Here is a 26,976-nt window from a genome sequence, read left to right as displayed (position 1 = left end):
AACAAAAATATAACTATTGTGTATGTAACTCCCCTCCTCAGAGGTCACCTGCTGACCACCTATTATTTGAGCATGGTCAAATATTGTCAAATATTCCACTACAAATGCCCTGATGTAGGCTGTGGCGTACCATTTTGATTCCACCTGTTACCAAGCCTATTTAAATGTCTTGATCACTCACTTTAATATATGCTAATGCCACCTGTTGGGGAAAAGATGAACTAACTGAAAGCTGAGCATCTTGGTTGGCTGGAATATTCTAGAACAATGTATGTATGTGGTATATATGTATTTGTATGCCAGACCATCAGTGTGCATGGCGGTTTACAAGGCACATTAACTAGTTAAAAGGCACGGTCCTTGCCCTGAGGCGCTTACAAGGCAAACATACAGAAATTAACTCAGAAGGGAGTGGGGTCAGGAAAGGGGGGCTCATAGTCATTAAACCTCCTCCCCCACACAAAGAGAAAAGATGCACAGCCATTGAACAGCTTGAAAAGTTAGCATGCTGCCTACGTAACATAAGTGCATGTAAAAATGTTACTGTTTTTCTTTTCTTTTGTAACTGTTCCATCTTAAATGACGTTCATAGTTGAATGCTAACTTCACATTGCTAATTAAAATAACTCAGTTATGTAACTTGTCTTTTGGTAGTCAGGCAAAAGTATCTAAGGCTAAGCCTATTGGAAACAAGTCAAATGCCCAATCGTACCTAATTCTTCCTCTTAGCTAAGCACATTCTCTTTTTGTGTGCTAGGTGTTAAAGAAGGATCTAAATAGAACCATGTCTTCTCAAATGTTACAACACAACTGCCTACTATGAAGTTTCTTGCCTCTTCTTCTGAAGCAACTAGTATTGGCCACTGCCAGTGACAGGACATAGGATTAGATGGATAGAACTGTGCAGACCAGATGCAGGAGGATCATCCGTAAATACTGTACAGGGATTTTTATTATAGAGAGAAAAGTGGGCTGAAATCAAGAAGTCAGAGCTGGCAGGCAGCATACATCCCTGATGGCTTTCTCCAAGGGGACTAGGCTCAACAGCTAGGACTAGAAATGTAAGGGAAACTCTCCACTTTTCTCTTTCTTTCTAAAAAATAAGTTTCTAGCCATTTCCTTTGCAAAGATATGCTTGAAAAGGTAACCAAAGCAAAACCACCCTTTAGAACTGAAAGCCTATTACTAATTTTTCCTAAGATCACAGGTTATTCAAAGTCCCCTCACAGCCTTTGGGTTCCAGATAAAAACAAACCTTAGCCACTGATTTTTGGGAAGACCCCGGATCAGTTCACAGTTATAGGGTGCAGTGATATTTTTCCTGATGTTCATCTGAACGTTCCAGCCTTACTCTCATTATTCAGAGTATTTGCTCCCTATGGGGCTCTGCATGTAGCTTCCACTAGCTAAGCCCACAGAAAGGAAGCAAATAGGAATAGACATTGTGAGAGAGTCTTCATAAGCGTATTGAATAATGTTCCCAAATTGTTAAACGCTAGTGAAACACTGAACTTGATATCATTGTTATTGTTTTATCATTCTTTTCAAATCAGAACTTCATGCTGTCATCCTCCATGAACTAGTTCTCTAAACTTAAGATATACACAATGGTCTAACAGAAGGGCATTAGAAAAATGTTAAAGTAAACATAATAAATAAAATAATAATAATAATGAATTGGGCTTACATCTGTTTGTGATTATTATTTATGAATGCCTTTTGGGGAAAACTATATAGAATCCTTATAACACACATTAATTTAACTGCTTTAACTTTGGCCCAAAATTCAAGGTACTGTTACGTTTATCCAACAAGGATCCTCTTATTTGAAGCTCAGTGTCAAGTAAGACTAAGCTTTCAAAAGAGGCTGACTGAAGCTATCACACAAGAGGATCAGAGGCATACTTCTGCCACAAGAGAAAGCACTTCTAACTGCAATGTGCAATTCTGTCAGCAGCTCGTCACTCAGTGGATTATAGCATCAGACGCAGTCACAGATTCCCCTTTCAGATAAACACTTTGTCACAATCCTGACCTTGCCAGATAAGGCCCATTTAGCAGAGTTCAAGTCTGCACCATGTAAGACCCAAAGAAGTTATGATTCACCACTTCTCATTCTCATCAGAGAGCTCTATTCATTACCAGCCACAATTATTTACTCTGCGATTGTTCAAACTTTACTGGAGGTGGAGGAAGTACACAAAAAGCAAACACGCTAAACTTAAAAGGCTCAGCAAATACCCCCACAGCATAGGAGCAAATGGCTATTTCTGAGACCTCAGTATGGCCATAGTCCAAAAAGGGATGGAAAGTGACACTGGCAGGCCTATTCTGCTCCAACTAGCAAAGTGTTTCAAATCAAGAAAAACGGGCAATTCTGCATCAGACTAGGCTAATTTATGTGGATTTTTTGTCTCTTAAATGTTCCCTTTAATATTCAATCCAAACAAGAAATGAAATATTTGCAATCTTAAGGGTCTGACATAAGGCTACAAAATTAAAAGGTAACTTGTGCTGAAGTTAAGTTCTTAAGGTTATTTCAAAAGTATTATGCTGTGTTCTTTAAATAAATGCCCTTAGTCCGTCCCCCCCCAGTGGTAGAACTATAATAAGGGCATACACCAAGTTCCTCACAAATAATAAGGACCAGATTTAGACACCTTTATTCACACTCAGTGCTACTGAGATCAGGGCCCTACTATGCCAGGTATCGTACAAACAGGTAATAAGAGTCAGTCCCTGCCCCCAAAAGCTTACAGCCTAAACAAAGGGTGGGAGAGACAACAGAGACACAAAGTGATGTGCACAGGCCACTGGTAGACTCAGGAACAGAAATGAAGTCTCTTGAGGCCCAGTCTAGTGTCTATCTAATGAAACACACTGCCTCTCACAGAGTAGCTACAATGTAAACAGTGGAACTGCTGATGAAGAAGTTACTCTTCAACATGCCTAAGGTTGGAGGAGTCAGGCCCACATGAAAGTGAAAGTAAAAACTGGAAAAGAAAGACAGAGCATGCAGGTTTGGGCTAGATTCACACCCCAGCTTGCTGCAAACTAATTGTTCATGTAGACAAGTCCTTCTTTAAACTGGTTTTAGAAAAGGTGATTCTTAGGCTAAAACCCCATCTGATTCTTACTGCCATATAATCCATTTATTTTCAAAGAACTGTTGACAGATCTTTAAACAAAGCAAAGCTGTCAGGTGCCACAATGAAAACAAATACTGTTCTGCAGACCCTTAATCAAACTGTGTTTCTAAACCAGAGGACTACCTACTTCTGTATATTCATTCTTGAGTCCTCATTCCACTATTTGATGTGGGCCCCGTTTTTAAAAAGCTCCATGTGTCAGACTAGAGAAGACAGCCTTCTTATAGGCTGTATCACTCCTTCGCCGCTCAGCCACATCCTCAAGCTTATGACCCAATCCTGCTCCCACTTATTTAATGGCAAAGCTACCCTCAGTCCTCTGTTGCAGGTCCAGAGTGACACATGATGCCTGAGGCAGGGTGGTCTAATTCTTTTTTTAAAATACTGCCATCCCAGAGGTTAGTTTATTTTTTTATTTTTTTGTAATTTGCCATGGCTCATGAAGGAAAGGGTCTCATGGAAACTTTTATGGCAGAGAACAGGCTTTTTGCTATCTGTATGTTTGTTTTGTTTCAACTAACCATGAGAGTGGAGCTTCTGTAGCTTCATTTTTCTCCCCTACTCCAAAGCCCCTTCGGATGTTTCTCTTTAATTTCATGGTTTCACTCCTGCTCTGGGAAACCTTCTTCCTGGTGTGTGAGAGAGCGACCCTTCCTTAGAGGTTGTTAAGGTCAGGCTTGACAAAGCCCTGGCTGGGATGATTTAGTTGGGAATTGGTCCTGCTTTGAGCAGGGGGTTGGACTAGATGACCTCCTGAGGTCCCTTCCAACTCTGATATTCTATGATTCTATGACTCTATGATATGAATGGAGGGTAATCACTACTGCTTACTTCATTCTGCCCTTGCTAGAGTATTCTATTCTTCCAACTCTTCCTCAGAACAAAGAAAGGAATATCTTTTTCTTTCCCTTACTATAAAGGGTTTTTTTGGGGCTCTGGGGAAACCAAGTGTCACGGAGTGTGGGGGGACTCGGGGCCCTGCACCCCCGGCGTCCTGGGATTCACCATGACTCTCAGCCAGCCAGTAAAGCAGAAGGTTTATTTAGACGACAGGAATGCAGTCCAGTACAGGTCTTGCAGGCGCAGACAACAGGACCCCCTCAGTTGGGTTCATCTTGGGGTCCCCGGGCACCCTAGCCCCCTTAGGGGATCAGAGCCCTGTCTGCCTTCTAGCCACCTCACCAGCCAGCTTCCCAGACCCTGCCTTCAGCGACCCCACCCACAGCCTTTGTTCAGTCTCCGGGGCAAGGTGTCACCTGGTCCCAGCCCCCTTCTGGGTTCTCATGTTACAGGCTCAGGTATTTTCAGTCAGGCTCCCATCCCCCAATGCCGGCTATCCCAGCCACTCTCCCCTGTCAGCATTCACAGACTACTTTAAGAACAGTCTCAGTTCGTCACACCAAGGTCTCGGTCTTCTTAGGTCCAGCTAAAAGCTGTGATGGGGTACACAAACCCCACACTGGGACGGAAGGGGTTAAAAGACTATACTGGGTCCAGCTAGCCCTAGTCCTCCAACTCTGCAGGGCATGGTCCAAATGGAGACAGGGTTGAAAAGGGAGCGACCCAGCTCAGAATGGGGAGACTGGGTAGGGGTGCAGGAGTCAGAGACACTTCCCTGAGACACAAAGGACTGTGTGCTGAGCCCGATTGGGGCTGGCAGTTTGGTTTCCCTTTTCTATTTTCTTTCTGCTTATCTGGGACTGGAAGAGGAGAGAGCAGAGTTAGGAAGCAACCCAGGGAAGGTAACACAAAAGGGTCCACAACCCTCCTCAGGGTTCTGTGCTGCTGACCCTCCTAGGTCCTGCGTTGGAGCCCGGGTGGAGTGGGTGGGCTGAGGCTCCACTACTATCCCCCACCAGCTGAGTGGACGCTAACCACTAGCACCCCCAGCCCACCGAGGAGCCTACCACACAAGCTCTTTGGCCTATTGCATAACTGAGGCCATTTGTCCAGCTTCCTGCTTATGGGGGATTTTGAAATCAGGAAATCCATGGCAAGACATGGGGCATGACTTTAGCAGGCCTAAGCATCTACAACTCCAGCTGAAGTCAATGGGAGCTCCTGGGGTTCAGGACCTCTGAAAATCAAGCCCTAGGACAACAATAGAGTTAAGACAATGGAGCACAACTGACATCCAGAGAGGAGATGAGTATCTTCTTCTTACATATTAAAACCCTAGGTTGGTTGGTTGTTTTTTGAAAAAAACTATCCAGGCCAAGGCCATGTACAAGCCAGAGCAAAGGCAGGAGGAGAGTTACAGAGTCTCAGAAAAAAGAATGAAGAGTACTTGTGGCACCTTAGAGACTAACAAATGTATTTGGGCATAAGCTTTTGTGGGCTAAAACCCACTTCATCGGATACAGAAAAAGCTTTCCTCTCTCCATCCCAGTCCAGGTGAAAAGAGATCAATCACTCATCCCCAAATTAGACACTTCCTGAAGCAGCTGCTATGGGCCCAGCTGGTGCTGGACTGTACAGGATCACACAGGTGCAGCAGTATGCAGCCGAAATAAGAGATTTTGTTTCCTGGATGCATGTTTTGTGTTTGAAGACCTGATTCTAACCTAACAGACATAATGCAGCTCCCACTGAAGTCCACGGAGAGACTCCGCTTATGTTCAAACACTCTTTTTTATTAATGTAATTTGTGATGTAAAATAAAAAGCACCCCGGAGGCTATTACATTTCATTTCAGCAGCAGCTCCCTGGAGGCTAGATAGCTTGGCGATGACTAGTGCAAGCTGAAATCCACATTGTGTGCTGTAGGTCAAAACTCTGCTAGAGACATCAACTTGCCGTTCTTAAATTAGAGTATTATAAGATCACTCTTCAGTAGCACTCCCCATAGAATGGCTGGGAATGTCATTTCTACAACCCAACAGTTTGTGCCTACAATCTACAGTGCAAAAGTCACTCCCAAGCCTAGGTCTGCTGCTTAGGAGCAAACTGGGCTTCTACCTGAGTTATAACTGGCAATGCCTGCAATTTTTCTCGACAGATTATGGAGAGAAAGAGAAATATGCTGCAGATAACCTATAACCATGGTAAAGCTGTTTGACTGAATGGTCTTCCTGGCAAGCATGGAAGTTAATGCACTGCTAGTTAAGAGATTCTCCTAAATTCACTGGCTTGTAACAGTGGCAGCTGTGAGAGACCAATCAAAGGTGTTGGACTTAGTCTGTATGTGGGAAGATGTCCAAGCCACTGCTTTCCATTCACCTTCTGGAATTCAACTGGAAGATAGCTCGCTCCTTGGGGAAGTGAAGGTGGAAAGAATTAAAGAAACACAAGTGACACACGAGGCTACAGCTCTGCGAAAGCTCTAAGTTCAAAGTGATACAAGAATGTTGCTGCTAAACTAAGAATTTCCACAAAACCATGTGAATTTGCCAAGAGTACTTCATTCAATGCTAATACAAAACACTGTCTGCATTTCACCAAATCATATGCATCTGCTGAAATATAAGCAGCAATTATCTACAAAAAGGAAAGACCTATAAGGGGGCAAGTCATCTAATCTCTGTGCCTTGGTTTCCTATCTGTAACGTGGGGATAATAATGCTTCCTTGATCCCACCTAGGCCGGTTGTCTATTTAGAATGTAAACTTTTCAGAGCAGATTCTGTCTCTCACTCTGTGTACCGTATGTGCAACAGGGCCCTGATGTTGGATGGGGTCTCTGATCATCAGCATCATCTTTTCTGTTGTGCACTGCCCCTCCATGCCTCAGAATGTGTGTGCGTGTCACAGAGATAAATTGTATTATTTAATCTGACCATACTGGAGCTGCATGAACAATCAATGCTATGTAGATAAAGAGGAAGCTGCTGCAAAACTCCAGTGTAATAGCTGCAAAGACGTGGCAAACGCTTTTCATTTGTTCAGAGGAATTACTTCATTTTATATATTTATGAACTTTTTGCTCTTGGAAAAGCCTCCAAAACAAACCCGACAAAGCCTGGTCATCATCACATAAGCCACATTTGTCACTCACCTGTGCAGTAAATACAGATTGCTCACACACGTGGCATTCTTACGTTGTCTTAGGTTTCTACCTCTAAGAGACGGCAATTGCATGAACCAGATAGCTGACAACAGTGTAGTTTACTGTTAAAACAGAGCTTTGACCTCAAGAACTATATGGATGTTACACTGATAATATAGATTTGTATTGGGGCAGTGCCTTGAGGCCCCAAACAAGGATCAGGGCCCCATTGGGCTAGGCACTGTACACAGTAACAAGACAGTCGGTGCCCCTAAGATATTACAATTTAAAAATATGACAAAAGACTCCAGGTGGATAAAAATAAACAGTCAGTGGAGCAAAGGTGAGATGGTTATGAATGGTGTTATGAATAATGTAATAAGCAGCAGACACAGCACACCAGCTGTCTAGCTATATACAGTATATGCAATCTTGTGTTCCTATTACTATAATTCTTGTCTTCCCTTTGCCCTCTCCACCCGTCATGTTCTGTCCCTGCACAGAGCCTGGTCTGAAAACACTTGGGCACATGAGTAGCTTTGCATTGACTTATTATTCATTATTTGTGTTACCATAGTGCCTAGGAGACCTAGTCATTAACCAGGACCTCACTGTGCTAAAGAGAGTGTTTGCATAACTGGCCCTTGGATTGTAAACTCTCAGAGGTAGGACTGCCTTCTATGTTTATACAGCTCCAAGCACAATGGGGCCCTGATCCTAGTTTGGGCTTCAGGACACTACAAATAATAAAGCAGTATCCAAATTACTTTTACGCGACCACTTGGGGTATGTTATTTATGATTCTCTTCCTAACCAGCACTCTTGAAAATATATTTTCCACATCTGAATTCAATGCAGTATAGCATCTTTGTATTCTGACACTTCAGAGCTTAAAACTAATCTGATGGTGCATGTTTAATATCTCTCAGTAACAGTTAATAACACCAGCACAATACTTTGGAATTATACAGCATTAAAAACACATTGTACAAATATTCACAGAATGTTGGGGTATACATTGTGGTTTTCGATGTTTTCTGCAATGCACTAGGACATACTAGAGTTGCTTTACAACAGCGATGCCAGACACTCTCCTCCAGATCCAGACCACTTGACATATTTATGTGGCCGGCATCAGTCATTTTTGCAGAAACGAAGACACTGATTCTGCAACCTGTGCCATGCAAGCAGTGCCTCTAAGCCAGCACAGGGCACCACTGAGATCAATGAGGCTCCGTGAGAGTTGCAGGGATAATCCAGAGTGGAGCAATTTCTGGGACTGGTGCCTCAGCTTTAATTTAAATATATATATATATGTTCCCAGCCTTCATGGTTGTGAAGATAACCTTCAAACTGAGTGCACTCAGAGCAAACCAGAGCAGTGTTGACTTCCTCAGTCTGCAGACAGCTTTGTCTACCCTGGGAAAATGAGTGGTTTTTTAATATGTTTTAATTAACAGGCTTTTAAACATCACTTAGCACCTGGGGTGGACAAAGACAATAAAGGGTTTTAAAATGTGTTAGCTGGGCATAGTTAACCCTACCTGAAACTTGCACACCATCTTGGTCATCCCCTAGAAGGAAGGGAGCAAAACTGGTGAGAGAAGGCAGTGGCAGGAGAAGAACGCTAATGGAGGGAGGGGGGAGAATCTCTCATTTTCATGGGCTATCACTTGCCCTACAGTCAAGAGAAGGGACTAACAAATGTCTTGCTGCAGCAGTGGCAACCGAACCACAGAAAAATCATAGTCCAGGAAAATATTTTGTAAAGCACCGAATGTGTGTCACACATTTAGCCTCCAGCATTTATAAATGGTGTTAAATATATTAAAAAGTGTTTTTAATTTATAAGGGGGGGGTGTCGCACTCAGAGGCTTGCTATGAAAGGGGTCACCAGTACAAAAGTTTGAGAATCACTGAGCTATTGGTACACAGCAGGTTTCTGTACTGGGTCTTATCAGTAGTTTTCCTACTTCTTAGAGTAATCATGCACTGCCCTCAGATGTCTGCCCCCAAGGCTTCCAGTGACTTCAGTAGGAACCATACATGAGCATCCAAGGGAAGAATTTGATGCAAGTAATGACAGATAAGCTGGAAACATTTTATAAACTAGGCTGTATTAGTCCCAGCTCAAATCCTATTACTGGGCTGCAGCCTGCACAGTTTACATATGGTGGGGCAGGAAAAGCAAAGAACTGAGCTGTCCTTGAGACAAAATTATCACCTATGTGAAACAATGACAGGCTCGCACTATCAAGCTCTGTGAGAAATATGAACAAACATTGTATCTTTTGCACTACACATTTGCTATTTTCCTTTACTGAGACAGAAGCCTTGATCTTAACCAAAAACAATTCCAGCCCTCCCTAGAACCATCACCAAAGCCAATCTGTATTTTGTTTTTCAAAAACTACATGCGCTGTTCCATTTTTTAAAAATATTCAGCTGGAGTAAAGTGCATTTGTAAGCAAGGTGTTTTTTAAATAACTGTAAAAGGTTTTGCACATTTTAGATTCATCGTGTTTTAAGCCTGAAGGGCCCAATAGATCATCTGGTCGGACCTTCTGTGTAAAATAGACCATAGAATTTCAATTTCACCCAGTTATCCCTGTATGGAGCCCAATAACTTGTGCTGGGTAAAGCATATTTTCCAGAAAGGCATCCGCCCTTGCTTTCAAAACACCAAGGGACGGAGAATCCACCATCTTCCTTGGGAAAAATTAACAGTTAATGGAGATATCCCATCTCCTAGAACTGGAAGGGACCTTGAAAGGTCATCAAGTCCAGACCCCTGCCTTCACTAGCAGGACCAAGTACTGATTTTTGCCCCAGATCCCTAAGTGGCCCCCTCAAGGATTGAACTCACAACCCTGGGTTTAGCAGACCAATGCTCAAACCACTGAGCTATCCCTCCAGGACATGCAGCAGATTAATGTTTCCCAAGTCCCAGTCCAGTGACCTAACCACTGGCTCACATTGCCTGCCACCATTTTTTTCAATGAGAAAAAAAAAAACCTATATCAAAAAATGAGAGAGTTTCATTGAATGAGCAGCCTTCAAAGCCAGAAAACAGCACTTGTCCAAGGCAACGCAAAGAACATAGGAGCTGACCTAGTAGATCAAACCAATTGTCATCTGATTCAGGATCAGAATAAGGTATTGATGTGGGCCTAGGGCTCACTGCAGGATCATGGTCTAAATGTCTGTATATAAACTGTCTCTGTAGCTGACATACATTAAATCCTCTATCCATTAATGCTCTTTTCTAGTCCCCTCTGCCTCCCCATGCACAAGCCCTCTCTCATTTAGACACACAAACACAGCATGAAGGATGAATATAAAGAGAGAGCGAGCATAGGTCAAAAGGTTTCTTCTACCATGCATCAGATGTGCCAATGAACATAATAGACAATGAGTATAATACAGTGCCCACTACAAGACCTCGTGGAATCCCTCGCTAGATATTACAAAAGGCCATAGTACTCCCTGCAGGCATTTAGAGTGAGGATAACAGTCCTACTCACACTTAGCGTCACTTTATTACAGTTATGCTGCCTTCACATGCTGGTTCTCTGTGCTATTCGATAAAGAGGAATACACTCCTTTAGATGGAGACTGATGCATTTATCTTGTCTCCTTTGTATCGTGTGAATTCTAGAAGAGGAGACAAACAATTATAATGAACTGAATTTCATTTCCGAAATAGGTCCAAAAATGCTCTTTTAAAATCTCTTTAGTAGGATTTATCTTAATGCTTTTACTTTTAAAAAAATCTGTTTTAATTACATGTACTGCAGCTTTTCTTCTTCTTAGCAGTAAAAAAGAAAGTATGATGCACTTGGATAAAGACAACAATTTGGCCTCCTAGGACATGTCTGCGCTAGAAAAATTACTACCAATATTTCATCAGTGACCAGCAGTAGTGAGTGAGAGCACCAGCGACAGCAATGTTGTAAATGCTAATGCAGACAGACAGGACTCAGGCACTTTTACCCGTCATGAAAGTCTGCCTAGAGCTGAGACTTGTCTGCGCCTGAGCTCTCTCAATGCTAGCAGCTTAGCACTCATGTTGCAAGAGTGTTGAAATATGGGGACTAATTTGGATGCACCCTTAGGGATGCAGCTGGTGTTTTCAGTTTTCATCCGGACCATTATTTGGTGTTAGCTGAATACAGCAAAAATGTGGCTGCTGATTTACTCATAACCACAAAGGAGAGCTAAATCGTAAAAACAGAGGGAGAGGGAAACTTAGAAGGGTTTGCAAGGGGAAAAGATCTATGTTTTACACTATGGCTTGAAACAAACTGGGGAACTGGTGCAGCAAAGAGGTGCAGGTGGGCTGTTCCAGGCAAAGCAGAAGAAAAGGTCCTTGTGCCACAGTAGCCAGTATGCATGGAACAGCCCGAGATGAGGAATCAGGGAGTGGAGGACAGAAGAGATTGTATGCCAAATGCGAGTTCACCAGTGATGTCCAAGCAAATTAAGACAATTTTGATTAGTATGATTTTTCAGTCAGTTGTGTGAATACCATTTATACCATACATTTTGTAATAATAGTGGACAAGCTTTACCTCCTCATTCAACAAAGCATTTATTATAAGTGATCGTTATAGTGGAGCTACTGAACAGAGTAGGGCTTGAGACATTTTCCAGACACCTACTATCCAGGAAACTAAGCCTACCAGCCACAGGGTCATTAAAGATGGGGAAATACCACCAGCATGTTCCAGGGTCAAGGTTCTAATGACTAGGACACTGCTCATAACTTTCCCAAGCATCAGCCAAATGACACTCCCATCAACCTTGCCCGTTTCCCTGATGCCCACAGAATTCTGAATAGCACCAAGAAAATTGACCAGTGTCCTGTCAATTTAATTCTGCTGTTCTTGCTGCTGCTTAGGAATGCTATGAGTTGTAGCGGAGACACAGAGCAGTGGGTCTGCAGACTCAGGAATACACCACCACAACGGTTTACATTTGGAAGGCTATCTATCTTTGGATACATGCATTAGGAGACTTTAAAGTGGGATGATTTTAGAATGGAGGTTCATCTTTTTCCTCCATATCCTTAATTTTGCAGGTTTAAGCAGTCTCCTAACTATGATTTGCCTATTATGGATTCTGGCCTAGTGATGCAATCCTTCCACAATGTAGAACTCCAGTGGGAGATCATGTTCTGGCTATTATATTGGGCCCTACTTTTCTTTAATATGGATTTTATTTTTTTCTCACTGGGAAAGCTTTATGAGATTATACATCTCCTTTTTTGTAGGTGTAACCATGGTCATAACTCCAGCATAAATCAGTGTAGCATAAACAGTATATAGGACACTCAAGAGGCAGACAGAACTGAGCAGTCATAATTACAGGTCTTTTTACAATGACAAGGCATCTAGAAAAGAAGAATCAAAAGTCCCTTAAACCCAAACAATGATAGTGCCTGATTTAAAAGAACAGGTGCTGTAATCCCACTTCCCTACTCCCAGTGGTTTGGGACTGAAATTCCAAACGCTTCCCACAATCAGTTCTGCCCTTAAGACCCTTTAACACTTTGTGTTTGTATTGGGAAAAAAATAATAATACCTAAAGTTTAAAAGAAACAGCTACAATTTTATCAGGATTGAGCATCCTTCATATCTGATACCCATGTATAATCTAAGATCCTGGACAAAATAGCCCAAACTGATTCTTTCAATGACACCATGCCTATTTCAAAATCATTTACCCAAAGTGTATTCACACTATACACTGAAATTGAAAATCTGAAATTTCTCATGAACCCTTTAATTAAAGTAGTTGGTGTTACTGGACACTTCTCCAGATATAGGGCCAGACACTAGGCTGGTATAAATCAGTGTAACTCCATTTACTTTAATGACACTACTCTGATTTATACCAGCTGAGGATCCAGCTTGTGAAGTCCTGATTTTTTAGCGAACATGGCCATGAGATTACTCTATAATTGCAACAATCTTACCTATTCCCTATCTACAAACTCGGGCATGTCCTCAAAGGGGGATTTTGTTTTCCTAACACGAATCACATTTATACACCTCAGCTCTTGCAAAACTGGACTTCCCACACAAGTATGTGTTGTTGGGATTTGTTTTTTAGTTATTACCTTGATCATTATTCAAATACCTCCCACCACTTTAATGGAGTGCCACACAGGTTTCTTTTGTTAAGATATAACTGTGAGATAAACTGCAGAATTTCAAGACCTGCTGATACCTATAGGGAAACTTTGAGAAATACTCATTTTACAATTAATTCCTATTATACATTATTTTTAGAGAGGTGTGTGGGCGTGGAGCTGGGGGGGGGCGGAATTCTTCAGTGATTTTGTTTTATCACTGAAGATTTTTGCATTTGAAGGTTTATTCCTGACCAATTGAGCTTTTCCTGCTGTTTCTTGCCTAATGATACTTTGTGCTGAAATAGCTCCTTCCAATTGAAGATAACACAAATCTTTACCAATATTAATGAACTAATCCTCGTACGCCCTCTGAGACAGATATAGTAAATATTGTTATGCCTATTTTTAGATGAAGAACCGAGGCACAGAAACGCATGTTTTTCCCTACACAGGAAACACCACAAGTTTGTGTTCATGGAATTTGATAGCTTTTCTTTAGGGTTTGGCCCCAGTGGAAGTGGCCGGGGTTAGATCCTCCAAACCAAAATACCACCTAAGATTCATGTGTTTCTCTGTGTATCCATGGATTCCAGGATCATCCACATGGAGACCCTGTGTCTCTGTACCAGCTCCCAGTCTCCTTGCAATATACCTCCTCATGATAAGATGTAGCCTCTGAAGCTGCATAGCCCAGAAAGTTCAGCCCTCAGAGGCTCCAGGCACTAGCAGACTAATTTAGTATTATTTATTTTAGATATTAGCTCTCATTTGACTTTGTTTTTAATTCTAGCTGCTAAGTGTTCAACATGCATCTTAACTACTGCAATATCCTCTTCTATGTCTTTGACATAGACAAATGCAACCTTGGTCTTCCCTCATGCCTCACGTGACCATATTTTCCTAAACTGAAAATGGGACACCCGGCTGATGATCAGTGGGCAAGAATGAATGGGACAAATGCCCAGTTACGCCAAAAAAGTCATGACGTCCGGGACAGAGCTTAAAAAGGGGACTGTCCTGGCCAAAATGGAATATATGGTTACTCTAGCCATGCCCCAAGTCATTCAAAACACTGCTGCTAAAACCATCTTCCAGGCTCATTTCTCTAAAGGCTACATCACTCTGATTTTTTGCATCCCTTCACTACCATATAAAATACAAACTATGTTTCTTTGTCTTTAAGGTCTTTCATGAGTTAACTCTACCTTACCTACCTATTACATCAGAACATGAGAATATAAGAGTTGCCATACTGGGTCAGACCATGGTCCATCTTGCCCAGTATCCTGTCTCTGACAATGGCCCATACCTGAGCTTCAGGATGAGTGTACAGAGTAGGGCAATTATGGAATGATCCATCCCTGTGTTCCACTCCACTACTACTAAGGCACCAATGCCTACCTCCTCTCTGCCAATGATGCTAGCCTTCATCAATACTTCAATTATTTCCTCAAACATCTTCATGCTTTCTACCATGTTGCCTCTTAGGAGGAGGTCCCTGTAAAAACCCATGTTATCCTGCTTCAAATCCCTCCTTAAGGCTCACCTCTGCCAACACAACACAAGGGATAGACAGTTGGTGTACGAAGATGACTGTTTGTCATACTAACCAGTCTTTTCATTATTACCTTGCCTTCCACCACACCTGTTTCTTGGTCTTCCCAACCTGTTCAAACCATCTAAGGAACTTATACCATAGCCATAGTATCAGCACTGCACAATTGTTAATGTATTTATCCTTACAACACTCCTATGAGGTCAGGCAGTGCTATTATCCCTATTTTGCAGATGCGGAACTGAAGCACAGAGAGACTAAGTGACTTGCCCAAGGCCTCACAGGAAGTCTTTAGTGGAACAGGGAACTGCACCCAGGTCTCCCAAGTCCTAGGTAAGGGCACTAACCATGGGAACATCCTTCCTCACCTGTTCTCTCTCATCATATGCTAAGCTTGTAAACTCTCTATTAGATGAACGCACTGTGCTTAGTACAACTGATCCCTGATCCCTGACTGTGGCCTCCAGATGCTACTGTAATACAAATACATTAATAACAATAATCCTTTTGAATAGAAAGTGTCCCCTTCTTAGCAACTAAATGAATTTACAAACAAAACAGAAATGACAAAGCTTATACATTGCACAAGCATCACTTGTACTACGAAGGTGGTTTACAAAATATAGAAAATGGATACAAACAGCTAAGCATCTAAATCTTTTCCCCAACATTTTCCATGACACATCAAGGGATCTTTAATCAAGAAGCATAAAATTACCCTGTAGATACAAAGCCGTGGAGTAGCTTTAAAGGAATATTTATGTTCTTAATAAAGGTTTCCAGGCACTTGTTACAGAAACATGAAAGGTCACCGAACTGATTAAAGGGTCAATTTTGTGTGAAAGACTGAAATTTTAAATACTGAAATGCCGCAGTAGTCAAGAAAGAGAGGCTCAAATTGGAAAACCCTTAGGGTATGTTTACACTGCAATTAAACACTCACGGCTGGCCCATGTCAGCTGACTCCGGCTCGCGGGGCTTGGGATGTAGGGCTATAAAATGGCAATGTAGACATTTGGGATCAGGCTAAAGCCTGGGATCTGAGAACATCCCCCCTCACAGGGTCCCAGAGCTTGGGCCTGAGCCCAAATGTCTACACTGCCATTTTACAGCCCTGCAGCCTCAGCCCCGTGAGTCTGATCAGCGGACACAGGCCACCTGCAGGTGTTTAACTGCAGTGCAGACAAGAGCCCAAGTGGCCATGCTCTGTTATGCCTGGAGAAGAAGTACATTTGCAATAACACACCACTACCTGTCATTGCCAGCACACTCTATTATTTGGCTGTTTTAGGTATGGCAACTTTGGGATCAAAGCATATTATTCTAACCAAAGCTTTCGTGCATCATAATGCATTACCAGCACCCATAAAAAGTTACAAAGATTGTAACATCCCAAAGATAAATATCTACATGAACATTAAAATATATTTCTTCCTTTTTATATTTTTAGCAGATATTTTGGCATTTAATTTGAGAGTTGCGTACAATCCTTTTGACCTAAGCAGCTAGTCAAAAAATCAGGGTCTAGTGGGTTGTTCCAGGTAGGAGCAAAAATGGATAGAGTTTGGTATTTTCTTTGATGCAGTCTTGTTTATTTACAAGGAATATACAGAGTCCTGCTTCTCTGAACGCAGAAGGAACCAAACTGGAGATAGCTTCTTTGCTTATAGCCTAAGCCTCTTTAGCGAGCACCAGACCCAGAACCTTTCTGTATGTTTCTCCAGGGTCACACTATGCTTATAGGCTTCTGCCTGGCTTTCTTTCTGCCTGTGAGTCTCTCTCAGATTCTGAGTGTTCTGCCCTCCTTCTCTCTCTCTCAAACACACACACACACACACACTTCTCCACCCCCTCAGTCCAAAAGTCCTGGGCGGATTCACACACCCCTTAGTCTTAGGTAGGCGGGGGGGGGGGGGAAGGTTGTCATTAACTTATCCTGACTATATTAACTGAAGAGTGTGTTCATGCAGTTCACACCCAATCTCAAAGAGCTTTGTGATCCATGAAGTCACCAGCACTTCTCATCATAACAGTATTCCTTCGGGGGTCAGGAGGGGAGAAAGCAATGTTTTTGGGCAGTGAAAGAATTCTTAGCATTTTCTCTCTTTTCATTACACCACAAAAAGTGTGATGAGGAGCAACCACACTTTTACAGAGTGTGTCACTGACAACTTCCAGGGGGATAATATAAAGTCGGTATGCATAATGCACATACCATTAGATATAGCTGTACAAAATGTTAAACTCTGAGCCAAACATCAGTTTGGAGAATCTGGACACATCTGGTATCAAAATCATGCTTAACATTTGAAGGACCTGATCTTACATTACTTTGAGGCACTGATTCAGGAAACCATCCTCATTAAGGGCAACACTTAAGCACAGACTTAACTCTAAATGTGTGCAAATGTCCTATGACAGTCACACTGGTATAAGATGAGATCAGGATCAAGTCTGCAATATCTACATTTTTAGAACTGGATATTCCAGGAAGATGGGTAATTTCCTCACCCTCTCTCCAAAAAATACCCCAACCACCCACCATCCCGCTAGATTGAATCATTACATTTTTAAAGGCTTTTTTTTTTTTTTTTTTTGCACAACATCTGCTTCCTGCAGGAATCCGATTCACTGACCAATTGTAAACAATTTAATTCTGGGTTTTCTCTTTTTAAAAGTGACCACACCAAAAGAGAAAACTCACACAGCTCTCCCCTCTGTGTACACACACGAACAAGGTTAGAATGCTAAAAAGTGCTGTCTTGTGTAAGGGCCAGGGGACAAATATTACTGAAGAGCAGAGTAATATATACAGCACCCTATGAGTGAAATTCACCCTCCGTGCAGAGGGTCCTCATCATTTAAGCTGTGATGCACATTTAAGGTCCACAGCTGCATCACAGCTGCACTCAGCTAATGTGTGAGCCAGCAAGATTCCACGTGGGAGACAAGATTGTGGTATCTTTACACCTTAACTAGTACTAATGTTCTATGCTACTCCTGAGAAATGGTTTGACTAGGAAAGTCCCCTAATTCAATTAATTAATATTATTATTACTATTATGGTAGTACCCAAGCACCAACCAAGAATGGGCCCCCATTGTGCTAGTCCCTGTACCAACACATAGTATTAGATAGCCACTGCCCCCAAAGAGCTTACAATCTAAATAGATAAGACAGAACCAGGGTGGGGGAAGACGTAGAACACACCAGGAGAGTGACCAAATGTGATGGTGGCAAATGTCATGTTAGTTTCCGCAACACTTTTTGAAGTTGGTGTAGTTAGCAGGGGATAAGCTAAATGGGAAGAAAAGTGAAGGGAGAGGGAACACTAAAGGGAAGGAGGTTCAGGGGGGCAGGGCAAGGGGGAAGTGAGGGGGGCAGATGTAGAGTGAAGCTGATGTGAAGAGACTGAGGGAGGGAGAGGAAGAGGGTTGGAGCAAACAGCCAATAAGCATAAGGCAAAGAAAGTCCAATCAAAACTGTAGAATGTTTACATTACTAGGTAACAGTATCAGCAGGGTTCTATATTTTAATCGGATTTTCCAGTTGTGTTGGCAGGGTTACTGGGTGGTGCAGTGACTTCGCTAAGGTCACATATAACTGTCTAGGTTTTAATACCACACCCATCATCAAAAGAGTTGAATCAAGTCAGTGATTCAACCCAGATGGGAACCCAGATTCCTCTTGGCTTTCCCTTATTTCCTCTGACCATTAGGTCAGATGGCCTCCATAAATTATTTGGCATTTTCTGTAAAACTCCACATTATACTGGCCACAACACCAAAGTGGACTTTTGGAGGGGTGCCTCGCTTTCAAAGAGCTGACTCATTATGGATCCATTCCATTTTATGCTGGATCCCTCTATCCAAGCGAGAATAGAATTTTACGAGGTTTTATCTCTCGCAGTCAGATAACATGTGAGTGATTATGCCGTATGCCGCTGGTATGTGAAAAGTAAAAATGGAGGATAGGTGCTTTTAGATTAAATACAGTAGATGGAGGGGAGAAAGAAAAGCATTAATGATGTATATGGGTCTAATTTAAACATTGACTCATTGCCATTACTAAGTTTGTAATACAAGAAACTCAGACAAAGTTGTTAGGTTTTTTTAAGCAGCATGACTGAGGTTCAGGACTATAAAAAGATTAAAATAGCTCACCATCAAATAAAAGGTTAGTTTGCACATAAATTAAAAGGAGTCGCTGCTCTTCATGTTTCAGATGCCTTGGGGGAACCTATCTTGTGAGCTTTTCTGTTGCTTACTGGTAGCAGAAGAAATCCCACCAAGCAAGGAAAGCAAATATGTAACACATTTACTATATGTATTTAGGTATTTAGATTTCACAAATATTGTGTACCTTAATTGCTTTACCAGGATTAAAAAGACAATGGGCCAAACTCTAGCTCTGGCTGAAATGGGCTGCTTTGTCAACTCAAAGCTTCTGAAGGATTGCCCCATGGAGGAAAAACCCAATGGTATAGGGCTGTGTGATGAGAAATGCCCTCATACCCCATTCCTGCATTCAGTGCCAATTAGGTGCACCTGTAGAACATGCTCCACCTGGAGAAGTGGAGCTTAAAAGGGTGAGACTGGCCACACAAATAGGGGGAGCGGGAGTTTTCCAGGAGCAGGAAGGCTGCCAGGAACAACTAGCAAGCTCCACTAGCAAGGGAAGCTCAGTCTGAGGCAGTTGTGAGTCCTTTCACTTCCCCTCCCTTGTTTGCGGCAGAACTGACACTATGATACTGATATGGACAAGGGGCCCTGGAGGGCTCCTCGAATCCAGCAACTAGGGAGTGTCTCCAGGGACTAGAGGCAAGTGAACTGTAATTGTACTCAGAAAGGCCCCCAGGAGTGACCTGAACTCTCACCGGAAACAATGAGATTGCCCAGGAGTGGGTGCTCCAGGAGGTGACCCAGGGTAAGAGACTACAAGTCAGCCCAGGCTGAGGATCGTCCAACTATAATTGGTGGAGAATGAGGGCATGAAGCTCTATGCCTGATAAAGAGCCTTGAGACGGAAACAGGTTCCTCCAGCCAGTGAGTGTTCTGGAGAAAGAGTGGCTGTATCGAGTGGCACGGAACCTGCAGTCAGGGTTAATGAGAACTTAGCTATGGGTACCACGTAAGCATTGCCAAGATGTAATGCAGCTAGCTCGTCATATTATCTGTGCGGGGCATCTAGGGCGGGATAAGATCTTGCGATGGTTACTGGCCTGCTTTTTCTGGGGGATGTGGGGTACAGCACAAGGTTAGGGAATATTGCCCTTCCTGTCCTGAGTGTCAGAATTTGGCAGCTAAGAATGTTCCAAAGGCCCCCTTGGTCCCAAAGCCATTAGTGGAAACCCCATTTGAAAGAAAAGGGAGGACATGGTTGGGCCTTTAGAAAAGAGCTTTGGGGGAAACCAGTATATACTTGTAGTAGTGGACTATACCTCTCGCTACCTGAAAGCCATCCCCTTCAGTTCAGCTAAGGCAACAGTGATCATTCCCAAGCTGATGAGACTCATTGCCTGTGTAGGTTTCCATGGGAAATATTGACTGATCATAAGAACATACATAAGAACCGCTATACTGGGTCAGACCATTGGTCCATCTAGCCCAGTATCCTGTCTTCTGACAGTGGCCAATTCCAGATGCTTCAGAGGGAATGAATAGAACAGGTATTCATCAAGCTATCCATCCCCTGTCTCCCATTCCCAGACTCTGAAGGGCTCCAACTTCACCGTGCAGGTGATGCATGAGCTATGCTCCCCCTTTAAAATCAAAGCCTTGAAAACATCAATGTACCATCCACAGACAGACAGTCTCATGGAAAGATTTAACAAGACACCGAAGGACATGGTGAAGCAGATAGTCTGGACCAAGCCTAGGCACTGGGACAAATTCCTCCTGCTGTTTCCCTTTGCCATGAGAGGTAACGCAAGCCTCCACAGGGTTCTCACCATTCAAACTGCTCTGTGAATGCCAGACCCACGGAATCTTGGATGTGTTGCAAGGAGGTTGGGATTAACAAGATGCAAACACGCTCAGAATGATCCAATACATCATATGTCTAAGGGACAAGAGCACCCAACTGTATATTTAAAGAGCAAGTTGTTCCCTGGGGAGAGATTGAATTCAATTAATGAGAAGGAAGCCCTGTATATCTAGTGGGCGGTGGACTCCCTCAGCTATTATATGCTGGGTAGTCCCTTTTCCCAAACCACCTGCCACATGACCTTGTGGAGGCTACACTATATGAAGGACTCAACCCTCTGGATTATCAGCTGGTATCTAGCGCTCCAGCCCTATAGCTTCTGGGTACAGCACCACGCAGGGAAAGAGCATGCAAATGCAGATATTTTTTCCCCAGGGAGATTGGGACTGGAGAAATGCTCGAGCAAGAAACTCTTCTGGTGTTGAGGGCGGGAAGGGGGGCAGGTATGTGATGATACATGACCCCATCCCACTGATAGAAAGGCTAATGAGCATTCCTGCACTCGGGCACACCTGCAGAACATGTTTCACCTGGAAAAGTGGAGTTTAAAAGGATAAGACTGGCCACACAAACGTAGAGGGAGTTCCCTTGCCTCGCGGAACCTGGGGACAGCCGCCTGGGATTAGAGACAAGTGAACTGTTACGGGACTCAGAAAGGAGCCTGGGTATGAGCTGAACTCTCACTGGGATCAATGAGATTGTCCAGGAGTGAGTACTCCTGTAGGGGATCCAGATGCAAGAAATTCAAAGAAACTACAGCTAAGTCCAGGCTGAGTGTCAGCCAACTACAGACTGACATAGTGGCTCTGTCATCAAGGGCAGTGTAGAGACTGTGGCCAGGGAAATGTGGGCAAAGACAGGAAATCCAGTTGATGCCTGGCTGATCAATCAGCCTATTTGGAGCTGGGTGTAAATTACAGGAGCCTTCAGGCTGCTCTAGTATATGCTGGAGACCACCCTGATCCCCAGCCGGCCCTGGAATGAGGGAAGATAAAGAGTTTAAACACAAGCTGTCTCTAGGTGAGCACACAAAATTACTGGCCATGCGAACATTTTGGCCTTAATCTTTCTGGGCCATAATTCCCCATCTGTAAAATGGGAGTAAATAATAACTCCCTATCTCACAGTGGAGTGGTGAGGTTAAACTCATTAATACTGGTAAGGTGCTCTGATACTCTGGTCATAGGAGCAAGATAAGGAAATCGATTTTATTTTCAGTATAAGGCAGGCAACAAGTCTGAGGCTTTGGATGTAATATTTTATAGAAAGTTTAAGTGAATTTCTTGTGTAAGCCTTTTTTTTTTCTTTGTAAGAATATGGCAGCTTTTTAGATGGAAGAGCGCAGGTGATGCATTTATGACCAGATTTGTAAAGGTATTTTAGGTACCTAAGATGCAAATACAGCCTAACTCCCTCTGAAATAAAGCCTAACTTCTACTGAAACCAATGGGAGTTGGGTACCAAAGTGCTTGTGAAAATTCCAATAGGCATCTTATCTGTATCTTTACATGCTTTTAGGTACCCTTACACCTTTCCATATCTAGTCCTTAGTGGGAAGTTATGCTTTTGACCTCCCTCTCTCCCTAGTGCTTCCAGCTAATTGGCTGTCAGTTGGACAGCACTTGGGCGAAAGAGGAAAAGGAGACTTCCAGACCTAAAAGACCAATGCATTGGAGCAAAAAGACTTTGCAAAGATAAGAGTTTTGAGAGCCCAGTGCTATATTCCTTTCACACCCAAACTCCCCCTGACTTCAGCAGGGTTTTGGATGCAAAAAGAAAGCAGAATCATTCCATAATTCTGAACACTGTAAACACAAAGGCCCAGATCCCAAGATGTATTTAGGCTTCTAACTTACACTGAAATCAATGGGAATTAGGTGCCTAAATACCTTTGAGTATCAGAGTGAGAAAGTCTGCACAAATAGCATCTCATTAAATGATTATGGCATTTTTGATAGGTTAAATTATAGAGGTTTTAATTTACCTGTGTTCTTGTGACCCTGTTACTTATCCCCACTTGTGTTATTCTATGGATCGTGCATGTGGTTTGTTTGGAGTCTATTTTATAACTTGGAGCTGAGGATTTTTTGTAATTAGTTTATTCTTTGTTTGCTTTATAATGCTTTGGCAGTCATATAGTAGTTTTGTGTTTTTAATTAATTATTGTTTTTATAATTATTGCATAATTAATAAGTAGCATCCCAATGGTTTTGGGAGGGGACACTTTATAAAATACATTATTTATATTTAATTTTCTAACACAATTTTTGAAACACACACACATGAATCTCTTCTTGAGCCTTACCCCATTCAAGTCAATTGCAAAATTCCAATTGACTTTAATGGATGCAGATCAAACCACTAATCATCACCATGGTATCTGTAGGGGCATATCTCCCTCTGAAAACTCACTGTAAACAAAAAGGCCCATCATCATTCTCTCATCTTCAGCTGAGTAAACTACTAAAAGACAAAGATAAAATTAATCATATTTCACACATGTAATAATTCACGTTAGAGGAATATTAGATAACTACTTTGCAGTGTGTTAATCCATTCACTAAAGATTAAAATGGAATCCAGGTATCTTTTCCTATTGACTAGAAATGCAAGAATAAGAATAGTAAAAGGTGATTGAGTATATTGTTGCAACTAATGTGCTAGTCTGCATCTGTGTAAAGACAGAGCTATGCAGATGAGCAGCTTGGGAGCTTGTTTTCTGAGCAGACAAGAATGAGCTGTTTGGTATACGGTCTGACTGTTCCCAAATCATCCCTATTGTTCTTGGACATTTTTTGTCTCGTTCTGTTTTATGGAAATCTAAGTGGCTGCTTTGTAATTCTTCAATGCCCACCAAAGACCAATCACATCACACAATATGGAATGTTTCCACTCCAGAAACAACAAAAGGCATTTTCAATATTTACAATGAAACAATGAGCTTTGGCAACTGCACCTGGGCACCATCTATGCATTTGCCTGTACAAAGCAATATACAGCTTGTTGCAATTTTGAGAAAGTTAGCAATATCATTCCAGTGAACACCACAGGCCAAACTGGCACTCAGATACTAACCACAGCTGGATACATTTGAAGAAAATAAACAATTAGATCACGCTCCTCACTGTAGTAGCTGAGCTTGAGAAAGATGCAGCATTGCTCTCAGCAATTGCAACTCCAGAGTTCAATAGAGTTGCATGCACTACATTAGGACTGCATATGGCCACCCACCTGTGTCATTCCTTCTCCTCCATTGTCTAAGGAAACATTTAAACAATAACTGGTTCAAAAAGCACTAAGGAATTCCACATAGGTAGATGGAGGAACTGATCTGTCGACCTGTATGGCCTCCTTCCCCATAGTCCGAATACCTAAGCTCTGGAGCACTTCCCGTGTCTGTTTAATTCTGATCCAAAGCAGTGCGTTTCCCCCTCCCGGGGAAGAGATGGCAATGTAATGATAATCTGGTGCTGGTGCAGGGCTGTGGTTCAAACCTATTGCCTGTCCTGGAGGACTCACAGTCAGTGGGCATATTACTCCCTCTTTCTGCAGCTCTGGGAGGATTCCCCCCTATAGTGTCTCGCTCTCCAGAAATCCAATCAAATAAAAAGAGCTGAACAAAGTTTAGCTCACAAATTATACTGAGCACTGACATAGCACTTCTCACCGAGTGATCTCAAAGCGTGTTAAACGGTGGGTAAATATAATTATCCTCATTCTACAGAAGGGTACCCTGAGGCACAGTGAGCTGAAGGGACTTGCTCAAGGTTACACAGCAAGTCAGGGGCACAGCCTGACTCCCAATCGCCTACTCTAAACATTGACAAAGAGTCCTGTGGCACCTTGTAGACTAACAGACGTATTGGAGCATAAGCTTTCTATAAGGTGCCACAGGACTCTTTGTTGCTTTTCACAGATCCAGACTAACACGGCTACCCCTCTGATACTCTAAACATTATAAATGTATATTACCCACCTCGGTGGGGAATATTAATTACTACCTAGTTGTGCATGAATTATTTGCAGTGTATTAATTAAGGGCAAAGCCAAAACACCTGAGCTGATGATCTCACCGGCCTGAACAGGGGACATAGAGTGCTTGGGAAGCCCCCGAGCCCCCAGTGGTGTCCCACACTGTAGGCGGTAAGGCAGCTGCACTGCAGACCCGGCTGTGCTATCTAGACGACGCCCCAGGAACTGCTGCCAGGTGTCTGGCACCTGCACCGGCGCTGCATGGCGCGAGCATCTGCGGGGAGCCAGAGAGCAGGCGGGTGCCCAGAGCACCTCAGCAAACGCTCCCTACTTAACGGGCAGGCAAAAGCGAACACGCCAGCCAGCCGCTGCAGGGAATTAGCCACAGATTTGCAGAGCGCCTCGCAAACGTGAGCGGTTTGGCCGGGGGAGACAGACCGATGGAGGCTGCCTGAGAAAGAGTGGGAAATTGACCCGAACACCACTCTCCTGCTGCAACCCAGTCCCAGATCCGCTCATGCAATGATCTGTGTTCAGGCTGCCCAGGGATAAACTCCAGATCAACTCACGCAATGGTTTGCTGCGCGCAGCTTGCCAGCGGGTGCGTTACCCGCTCTCCTGCCTGGAACGCAGACCTGCCCGGAGATCAATCCGTCTATTGAAACGAGGCTGTCAATGAGCGTCTCCATTTAACTTTTCTTGTCGTAGACAAACCCCCAACTCTGGATGCAGCGTGGGTCATTTCCCGCAATGGGAACCGCCCGCGGCTGAGCGATTGAATGAACAGCGCAAACCCCTCTGGAAGGGGGAAAACACAGGGGAGGATTTTACACGTGGATCTGCCCCGCTGCTTTGCAGCCTCCACCTTCGATTAGTCTCCGAGCTGTCCCGGTGGCAAGCCAGGGGAGACTCACTTCCCTGGCTCACCATCCCCCCCCAAATCACAGCCTGCCCCCGGTTGGGGAGCAGCACAGCCAGCAGCATCCCGGGCAGCCGGCTCCCTTAACCAGCCCCTCTTCCGTCCCACCCAGCCCTCTGCTGGCCCAAGCCGCGGGACGCCGCACGTCTTAGGGAAAGGTTTACACCGGCTCCCGTCTGGACGCTCGCTGACCTGCCCGCGGTAGCCACACGCCGGGACTGTGTCTGAGCCCGTCCGACCCCCGGGAGACTCGCCCCCTCTGGAGCCAGCCCTGGGACCTGCCCGCGGAGCCGGCACGGTACCTGCTGGGTGTCGCTGCCGCAGGGGAAGGAAGCCGGAGACGCTGTTGCTCAGATAAGAGCCGCTGGCCCTTCGCCTTTGCACGCAGCGGCTGCTCTCCGCAGCCAGGGACCAGAGGGCGCTGCTGGTCGCTCCCCGCCAGGCAGAGGTTGCTCCGCTTGAGCGTGACGCGACTCCGGTGTCCCCCTGCGGCTGCCGCGGCTCTTCACGGGCCGTTCGGAGCGGCGGAGTTTCCTCCTTCCATCACCGCCCTCCGCCCTCTCACACACCCACCCACCCTCGGGCAAGTTGGCTGGAGTTCCCGCACACGTGCCAGCGAGCGCACACAGACGCCGCAGCAGGTCCCAGGGGGTCTCCCGGCTGGCAGCTTTTGGTTAAGTGAAAGGGCTTCGCAAACACGCCCTGTGCAGCAGCCCTTGGCAGGTGCCACCCGGCCTGAGTCCTGGAGCTGGTGGCCAACAGGCAGCCTCCCTGCGCTGGAGGGCACTGTGCTCATGTAATACCGACAGACCCCAGTGGTAGGCGGGCAAGGATCTAGCCTGGGACCTCAGGAGCTAAATGCATGTGCCTCTATTGCTTGAGCTAAACGCTGGCCCTTAGCTGTAGCGGACTCATTCATCTCTAAGTGGTCTGGAGGCCACTAAAGGGGACAAAACATCACACCCAAGAGGTGTGTGGGGTACACTCACATGGTCATTGGCCAGGTCCCAGGCTGGGACACAGAGCTAGATATTGCCAGAACCATCATGGGCAGGGGCATTGGGCATGAAAACGTAGGTGGAACCTAGCTGCATTGCTCAAGGGCTGTGACAAATTTCAGCACTGTAGTCAGGCAGACCTAACCCCTGGTGTAGAAGGGTTAGAGCAACAGAAGTATTCTTCCCTCAAGCTACCTACCATCTCTCAAAGAGATGGATTCTCTACAGCATTGGAAAAACCCCTTCCGGCAATGCAGGGAGCAGCCTTACAACAGCAC

At 44.0% G+C, this 26,976-nt stretch overlaps 1 protein-coding gene across 2 annotated transcripts in view; it reads right to left on the bottom strand.

Moving 5' to 3' along the window:
• The window catches only part of LOC112117804 (semaphorin-3D), a 176,922-nt gene extending 150,941 nt beyond the window's left edge, over positions 1–25,981 (bottom strand). The window contains exons 1-2 of one of the 2 annotated variants that reach the window (XM_026648654.2): positions 25,893–25,981; positions 25,351–25,579 (exon numbers count right to left, since the gene is read on the bottom strand). In XM_026648654.2, coding sequence (XP_026504439.1) covers positions 25,351–25,470 — 120 coding nt within the window. In that variant the 5' untranslated portion in view covers positions 25,471–25,579; positions 25,893–25,981. Of the gene's footprint in view, positions 1–25,350; positions 25,664–25,892 lie in introns of those variants that run through there. The other variant, XM_026648653.2, reaches the window with a different exon arrangement.
• Between the last annotated feature and the right edge of the window lie 995 nt (positions 25,982–26,976).

Source organism: Terrapene carolina, unplaced genomic scaffold (assembly GCF_002925995.2).
Source record: "Terrapene carolina triunguis isolate 2854851 unplaced genomic scaffold, T_m_triunguis-2.0 Scaffold68, whole genome shotgun sequence".
NCBI classification, from domain to species: domain Eukaryota; kingdom Metazoa; phylum Chordata; order Testudines; family Emydidae; genus Terrapene; species Terrapene triunguis.
Note: the sequence above shows the minus strand (reverse complement) of the source record. Positions and strands in the feature narration are given on the sequence as shown.